Source organism: Sinohyriopsis cumingii, chromosome 5, assembly GCF_028554795.1.
Source record: "Sinohyriopsis cumingii isolate HCF-2022 chromosome 5, ASM2855479v2, whole genome shotgun sequence".
Lineage (NCBI taxonomy): Eukaryota > Metazoa > Mollusca > Bivalvia > Unionida > Unionidae > Sinohyriopsis > Sinohyriopsis cumingii.
The window spans coordinates 95,100,538-95,109,778 of NC_142965.1; the positions used below are offsets into that span (position 1 = coordinate 95,100,538).

Genomic DNA, 9,241 nt, shown 5'->3' on the forward strand with positions numbered 1-9,241 from the left:
GGCTTTAAGGCTTTAATGTTTTCTTTGTGAAAGTCTCGTTAAGATAAAATCAATTTGTGAGGCATGGTAAAGATTATTCCATTTGTACTAGGTTCTTATTTGACTTAGTAAGTGCTGTTCTGCACACAGGTCCAGAATGCGATACCCATTTTCGTTGCATTTCGTGGTGTTGTCACTATGTGGGCCAAGGTAAACTTCAAAGGGCATCTCCTCTTCCATTTAAATCTCCCATGATGATAAGATCATCTTTATCATTAACTCTATTGATCGTATTTTAGAGTTTGTCAAATAATTCGGCATTTTTCCTCTCTTTTTCAATCATTGCATGGTGCATATATTTGTATCAGTGTCGTGTCTTTTAACTAACTCTGTCAGCTTACCATTATGATACGTTCTGAAATGTTATATATCACAGAAATCGTCTTGGCCATGGGTGGATGGTTGATAAAGCCTACTCCATGTGATGCTCTTTGGCATTTTTCTACTCCACTTCAGGTCAATGTATAGTTTTTGAGTATTCGTCTCCTATATTCTTAAATTCCCATGACTGATATTTTGTATGTTTCCATAAATTGGTCAAATTTTGTTTCTTTATCTTGTAGTCTGCAAATATTCACAGTTGCGATAATTTCCGTTGTTCTAGCTCGCAGTCCTTGTGCATTACCAGTTCGTTTATCCACTAGTTCAGTTCTGTCATTTCTCCTTTTGTTGCTCCGAGCTGTTTAGAATCCACCACTGGCTTGTTAGGGTTGTCGGACCTTCAACATAGCTCCGTTATCCAGAACGTTTCGAGGTGACCTGGGTTGACTTTCATGATTACTGTAACGGGTCTGTGGGATAAACCCACACCACATTTCACTAAAACTCAGCAATCCCCTAATTTGTTTCCACCTCCCACGACTTGGAGGAGGGGTTGGGCTTTGGTAGGCGCCCTCCTCTTCATTCTTTATATATTCATGTGTAACTGTACCGCATGTACTTCATATCAAACACAATATTTCATAAAGTCTGAGCAGATTTTAAGTGTGAACGATAACGCAGAAAGGTATTGGCTGCAAAATGGCAAAACATTTTTCACTTTAAAATTGAAATTTCCTTTCTCTTTCCAGTTGTAAAGAGGAAACATAAGGTCACAGCAAAATTCAAGCCAATCGCTGCAGGATCTAGGGTCATCAAGACTGATCGAGTTATCCCCCTTGTTCTATTGTTCTGTTCGAACCGTAAACATTATAAGTAATACGTAATACGTTTCGAAACACCAACTTTTACATATCCCTAAATCAGCTGTAACATATGAATGGTGCATTATACCTATCAAATAATTGTTTTCTATATATGCTCGTTTTCTAACAATAAAAATTTAAGAGAAATTTTTCATTAAAAAAATGGACAGTGGAAACACTTATTAACTACTGATTTACTTCATATCTAAACAAAAAATTCTAAACCTAAGTTGTAATTGTGTATTGATTAAGTTGGTGACTGACCGTGACGATACTGGAATGGGATTACACTATAGTTTGTTCCACAAAGCATCGTGAATCTGTAATTGGGTCATTAAATGTAGCTAAAAGTACCTATTCGTTTTAAATATTTAGTACAAAACGAACAAAACTTTTTGCTACATTTATTGATGTTGACTGATAATTTATCTAGTTACAGATAATATAAAATTCGCGATGCTGTGTGGAACGAACCATATTGTCGTGGTGTTGACATGTGACGCTGTCTATCATGAACGCAGCTTATGTAAAGGTCAGAAACTCATTCCTTCAATTTCCTTACTCTAAAGTATTGTTTAGAACATAATTTTCTTCACTCTATGCAAGTCATAAACTATGCATTGATGTGATTGGTTGATTAGCATTTGTACCGGTAAAATTTGGTCTTGTACCGACATTTTCCATCCTTGCTTGTGTAACGGAAACACCGTATAATTTGTTGAAAATTTCTCCGAGGTTGACATTAAAGGTTGCATTTCGTCGAATTAAGTGGGTCCACATGTCACTTCAGACTGAAACTTATGCCCGATATAACGGATTTATCGACTTAACAGGGTAGAGCTAAGCGGGGAAAAATTAGCATAACAAAGGATGTTTTCGATACCGGACGAAAACGCTCGTCATACACGGGTTCTCGAGATAACCGAGATCGAGATAAGTGGGTTTGGCTGTATATATGATTACATTGTTTCATTTTTGTAAGGGACCAGGGGTTTAGTAAGAATTTAACACTACTCACATCCACGTCGATGTGTTTCGTCAGCAACTGCGGGTGTCTTGCGGAAAGTGACAATATTTGCACACGTAAGGACACATGAACACACGTCAAGGTATTTAATTTATTCTCCTTTCTCCTCGTCCGCGTGGTACAGCAAACAAGTGTCATTCGTTCGTCCTCCATACAAACTGTCTCGAGAGTTCAGGGGGTCCACCAGCTTGTAACTTTCCTCGATACGTTTGAACTCTGTATCGGTTTTCAAATGCGCGTTCTTCCTAAGTGATGGAGGGGTAAAGCAGGATGGTACAAGTATGTGGGAGGCAAGACTTTACATTTTATCAATCCTTCGTATTTACGAATGTTTTCTACGTCGATGTGTTCCGTCAGCAACTGTGTGTGCCCTGCGAGAAAGGGACAATATTTGCACACACAAGGATACAGTGAACACATGTCCTAGTATTTGATTTCTTCTCCTTTATTCTCATTGGCGTGGTACAGCAAACAGGTGGTATTCATTCGTGCTCCATGCAAACTGTCTTTCGGGTTCAGAGGGTCCACTAACTTGTAACTTTCTACGATACGCTTAAATAAATGATCGGTTTTCAAACAGCGTTCGTACTTGTGTTCCAACATTTCCACGACTTGGTATTCTTGCTGTTCTAGCTTTAAGCGCCGTTGACAAGTGGTCTCGTACAAATCTTCCATGGTACGTTGTAAAAGCTGATTTTATGAGTCACGTTGAGGGTAGCAGTTCGGACATCCGTGAAATAAGCAGCCATTAAACCCGTACACCAGGGGTGTCCAAACTTTTTTCAAAGAAAGCCAGATTTGATAAAGTGAAGATGCCCGGGGGCCAATAGTTCCATAGTTCCTTCTAATGTTTTTGTTTAACCACAAAAGTTACATGCAAATATACACTATTATAGAACAATAAATAAATAAAAAACAAATAGACAATAAATAAAACAATTTTCATTGTCACAATTATCTTTATTTTTCAAATGGCGATGTAACTAAATATAGTCACTCAGGCAGACATGAACAACTCTAAAAACACAATTCTGCCTTTCATTCATATCTGGAGAGTCAGATAACATTGAATTGTATAAAATACCTTAAATTTCCATGAGTTAGAGAAATATCTTTGCCTCATGGTCATTTTAAACAGGAGTTATAACTAATGCAAAGTTTTCTGTTATCATTAAAGTTTAAAACAAGTGAATTTTGTTTTTGTTTTTTAAACTATCTTTCAGAAAATAATAATTTGTGCCACATATACAGGTACATAACATCAACAGTTACAACCAAATCTTATTCAAGAGTTTAATAAAATAAGTGTCTTATGTCCAAGTGTATAAGTGTGCTTTTGACTTTTCACTGTTAATAGTGACATATGTTACCGTTCAAAACACTCAATTTCAGATTGATCGATAACCGATAACTTGCTGACATTAATGAGAAGGGTGATACTGAGATCTGGATTTCACTAAAGAGGCCAGGTCTGGTTTGAGGGCAGTGGTTGAGATGCGTAAAATGTCACGTAAGTGGGGGTCACTTAGTCTTGACCTCAATCGGTTCTTGTTTAAGTTCATGACAGAGAATGTCTGCTCACACAAATATGTGGAGCCGAATTAGCTCAGCATTTTCTTAGCAAATGTTCGCATTTCTGGAAATCTGCCTTTATCCAGCTGCCCATAAAAGTCAACAAGAGAAAGTTGCTTGTGTTTGGCGCGCCACTTATCGTCACACTGCAGCTCAACGAGCTTCAGCTGCAGCTGTGGAGGAGCATCAGCAGGGTCCACGGAGAAGGGAGAAGAGAAAAGCAACATGTCCTTTTCAATAACTGCAAAATCTTGAAAGCGTTTGTTGAATTCCACAGAACGAGATGCAATAGCTGTTGCATAACTCTTCATTTGAAAACTGATGTTGTCCTGTGGGAAACTGTCAATTACTTCTTTCAAAGCTGGGAAGTGAGTGGTGCTGGGCTCTGTTTGGGACAAGTGTCTTTGGAAAAGTTGCAGCTTCGTTCCAAAGTCCTTGACGTGAGCGTATAGCTGGCTCACCACTGCATCTCGTCCTTGAAGATTAACATTCAGCCCATTCAGATTCTTCGTTATGTCAACCGAAACAGACACATCTGCCAGCCATACAGGATCGGACAATTCTTCCATCGGTTGCCTCTTTTCACACACACACAAAAAAATGTCTTATTTCTTCTCTGAGAGAGAAAAATCGCTGCATTGCAGACCCCCGACTTAGCCACCTCACATCGTTGTGATATATTACGTCTCCGTATTCAGCTTGGATGTCAAGCAAGAACTGATGAAACTGTCGGTGGTGTAGAGCTTTAGAGCGAATATACTTGATTGCCTTTACCACTGGTTTCATAACATGATCAGATTTGATATGTTTGGCGCAGTGAGCCTGCTGATGAATTATACAGAGTAGTTTAATAGCGTTACCTCCTTCTTCGCTGACTTTATTGCAGATCAGTGTGGACAATCCACTTTGCTCACCAGCCATGGCAGGCGCACCATCGGTAATGATCCCAGAAACTTTACTCCGCGGTAGTTTCATATCATCAAAGCATCACAAACGAATAAATTCGTTCCTCTGGTTTGGTCTTTAAGGCTTTGGAGGTAGTTTCATATCATCAACAGGATCACAAACAGAAACGAATAAATTCGTTCCTCTGGTTTGGTCTTTAAGGCTTTGGAGGTCAAGCAGCTCCTCTATTACGTTCATGTTGTCCTCAACTCCTCTTAAAAAAATCAAGAGCTGTGCAGTGTCAGAAGCATCGGTGCTTTCATCGCAGGCTGATGAGAAATAATCAAAAGTCCCTCCCCTGTCCCTCAGTTGTCTCTGAATATCTGACGATATCTCCACAACTCTCCGTGCCACAGTGTTACGTGCCAGGCAAACATTCATAAATTCTTGCTTCTTCTCGGGGCAAATGTTCTCCACCATTTTCATGACACAGCCTTTGATAAATGTACCTTCAGTAAAAGATTTGCCATGTTTAACTAATAACATGACCACATCGAAGCTTGCTTTGATGATATTTTCCTTTGACTCACAGAGCAGCTTGGAGTTGCTTCACTTTTCAGCGCGGTCACCCCCTGTTAGCTTGTCGTATGTGTCAGCATGTTTAGTCTGGTAGTGTCTCTTTAAGTTGAAATCCTTAAACAAGGCAACCGTCTCGTTACAAATGAGACAAACACAATTGCCTCGATTTTCAGTGAAAAAGTACTGTAATTTCCATCTCTCCTGAAAGCGGCTGCCCTCACTGTCAACTTTCCTCTTTTTCTTTTTTAGTCGCCATGGCCGAAATGAGCGGAGAAGGGTTCGCGTGCTAGCGGGCCATAAATAATACATTATATGACCGAAGCTGCGGGCCGTATGAAATCTTACCGAGGGCCGTGATTGGCTCGCGGGCCGGACTTTGGACACCCCTGCCGTACACGATGTTGGGGTTTTCTAAGTGGCAGCGTTCCACCGAATAATTTCCAATATTCTTTTCGCCTTCTTCTTTTGTAGCATGTTAGCTGATCCACTTGGTTTCCTTGTTGCACAAGTAATGTAGCCAGCGTATGGCTTTGACCATATATCCACGTTTGAAAAAATTGGTTGTTTGAGGGTGTATGACAGCCAAGGTCCTTTCGGGCATGAATCGTTTGCGGTACACTAAGGAACATGCTTTGGCAATGCTGCAGATTTTTCCGTGCTCCATGAACAATTCTCAAAATTTTCCACATCAACGTCGTAAAATGTTCATGTCGGATCGACAATACATAAACATTTCTGCCTAAAGGTCGAAGGGGTCCGACGCGTGAGATTGCTACAAAGCATACAAAGCTTCTCGTTGTGTGGTGCGCATATTGTCGGGGGTCATAGTAGTGAGTATCAGGCAAATGTGGCAGGACAGCGTGTTGATTGGATTCGGTATTGAAAAAGTGCGGAAAATAGCCTTTGCCATTTCTGTCATTCCAAATGTTTTAGGCATTCGGCTTAAAGGCATGACAAGTAACTCATCGAATCTTTAAACTGTACTTGTTCCACTTGCGCGGAAAGGAGTTTGGCTCCGTTGAAAGTGACTTTATGACGTTCTGTGCTTCGTTCCGTATAGTATTTGAGAAGAAATTGTCCATCGTATCCCGAGAGATTGTGAGCCACCACCGTAGCATAGCGATGACAATCTCCGTAACGTTCGATATCCGCTTGACTCCATGTCTTGCTGATGGGGTCTAAGATCCATTGGGCAAAATTAGTCAGCGTATTTGGTCCTCGAAAGATTTTTTCACGTCCTTCAGGAATCTTGATACAGTGTGGGAAATGGTACAAGATAGGTTCTTGGAAGAACTTTTCGCATGCTTGATGAGGAATGTGAATGCAGATCTCTTGCATACATTCGAAATCTAAAAAGATGAAGTTCCTTTCTTGTGGTCATCTTCCTCTTCCTCCTCCTCCTTGTGTTGTGATTGGCATTTTTGGGTGTAGCATTCGAGTTCCAAGTCCATAATTTGGTGGCGAATATGAAATCGTTTCTTTCGTCTACAAACGTGCTCCTTGCCACTGTTGGTACGTATAACTTGTCCACAAATAGGGCACAATGTCAGGAGTTGGCAAGCACTTTTCTGCTGTGGACCTTGTGTCTTCAGTTGTTGTAGGTAACAGGTAAGGCTGACAAAAGTTAGTTGACAAGCCGGGCAATGCACTCGATTTTGTCATTCGTCAAGGCAGGGTTTAGAGACTAAACATCCTGTACATTTCGATCTACGATGTTTGTGTTGCTTTCGATTGTTATACCCATAGTCACAATTCGTACAGTAATAACCATATCCGAGGAATGCCTTGATACTGGTAATGGGATCAAAATGTTCATCGTGATGATGGATGTGAACGTATTTTCCATGTTTGAAATCTTTGCCTTAAAACAAAAGTTTTCCACGCACTTCTTGTTGGTGCACTTTCAATGTGTAGCTTTGAGCTAAGACCTCTTACAATGTTTACCTTTCAGGAATGCCACAGGGCGTGTCTTTGGCTAGGTCAGCTTGCTGTAACAGGAGTGGGGTCTCATATCGTTGTTTGGCTCGGTTATATCTTGAATAGTTTTCCAGGCTCTTTTCCGTTCTGTCATGTCGTTCTTGTCGGCTACTACGATGGCTAGGGCTAAACACATCTTGTCTTGAGTGTTGTTAACTTGGACGAGGTTCGTTTTGGTGCTGAGAAGGTTGTTCACCAGTAACACCTTTTTGCGCCAGGTACCATTGGGAAGAGAAATGGGGGCCATGTACGGTGTCGCTTTTCGATCGGTGATGTGAAACTTGTCATTGGATTACTGAACGTGTTGAATCTTTCGATGACTTTTGCAGGTGTCAGTTCTGATGGTCTGCTAAACTCGATCCAAACGGATAACTTCAGACAGTCGTGCTAAATGGAAGGTGTCAAGCGATCGTCTTCGTTAGCTCGATATTGCCGTTTCAGTGTGGTTAACAAAGAATCCCACAAAATCGGCGATGAACCCCTCTGATTTCTGCAGCGGTAGTTCTGACTTGAAATCTTTAAATTTCACTGCGTAAGTGTAGGCTGTGGTTGTAAATTTCAAGAGGAGCGTTTATCCGTCTCTTGGTTTTGATTTTAATAATAATAATGACCTACACTCACATAATCACACACACACATGATGGGAAAAAAGGGTTTTCAGTTTTATTTGATTTTGGCAAACGTTGGGTAGTCACTTTTCGAGAGAAGTGGGTGGCCATGAAAAGGACCGTTGTGTGTTTTCTTAATTTCTAAAATACACAAACTCAGGAACGGAAGGTAATGTGCTTTAACTGCCTTATCCCTTCTCGACGGCCAAGGCCAAGTTCTTGTCCTGCTACTGTCGATGATTTGGTAGAAATCACTAGTGTTGGTATCTCAGACGTAGTGGGAGTGTTGACGGGGTTAAACTGTTTGGCCCGGGATCGTTTTTTCTTCTCTTAAAACAGTTTGATACATTTGTTTCAGATTCCTTAACTCTTCCAAAATGTCTTAGAGTACCGTTACAGTTTGAATTTTCACCGTCCTTTTCTCTCCTAGACATTGTGTCTTCTTTGCTTCTTCTTCTTCTTGTCATTTTCTTTTTGCCTCTTCTTGTTGAATGAGAAATTGTTTGTTCTGCTTCTTTATGTTGTTGCAAAAATTTCTACAATTCTTCTTTATGCCTCTGTTTAAAATCCTCGACGTTCGGTAAGGAAGGAGAAGGCGACGAAGTTGCATGTACAGGAACAAATTATTATCAAGAAGAAAGAAAATCCACTAACTCCCAATTAAGATCGCTCTCTTCTGGAAGTAGAACTTTGTTTGCTTTGGTAGCCACTGCTATGCCACCACTCCTCGTCTCCACAGCCGGTGCACCTTAATTCATCGTCGTTGTAGTTTGCGCCATGTTCTAACTCTTCCGCATAGATTCACTGCGCATAGACGCTAGCGAATCTATTATGGAAAGTAACGCTACAGGTAGCTCTCTTTTGTTTGGAAGACAGACTCCACACTGTGACTGAAGTCTGTAACGCTTGTTAGGATTGATGAAAGAAACCAATCTGTTTCGATCCGCTATTCCACTATAACTAACCGCGATATACCCCATTCCATTCTCATGTTCTCGTCACAAGATGTGGACTAAATTAGAATCGTCTACCCTCCTATCGTTGATGCTGTTCCACCCAGACTATCCAATGTATGTTAAATCATCATGGGTTATCACTAATATCACCGATTCGGAACTTTAGAAACGAAGAATATATGTGGAGAGGCAAGGCTGTCTGAAGCGAGTCTCAGTCTACGGTCCAGATGACAGACGATGTTTGAGGAAGAGAAGAAGACCCGTGCGATGCACTCTTTGTTAACTGGATGGTTTAATAAAAACAACAAAGGCTATTTTCAGGGCCACTCATATGTCTCGACAAGATGTCTATTCTCTCTTGCTTAATTTCTTTTGCTGATTGTATATTTGTTTGTGTGATAGATTTAGTAGATA

The 9,241-nt window shown here is 40.6% G+C and overlaps 1 protein-coding gene across 1 annotated transcript; it reads right to left on the minus strand.

Annotated features, from left to right (window-relative positions):
* Nucleotides 1–3,851: 3,851 nt before the first annotated feature.
* Nucleotides 3,852–4,391, minus strand: LOC149799800 (general transcription factor II-I repeat domain-containing protein 2B-like). Its single transcript, XM_089958283.1, has one exon. It carries the CDS (start codon nt 4,389–4,391, stop codon nt 3,852–3,854), a length of 540 nt encoding a protein of 179 aa, XP_089814409.1.
* Between the last annotated feature and the right edge of the window lie 4,850 nt (nt 4,392–9,241).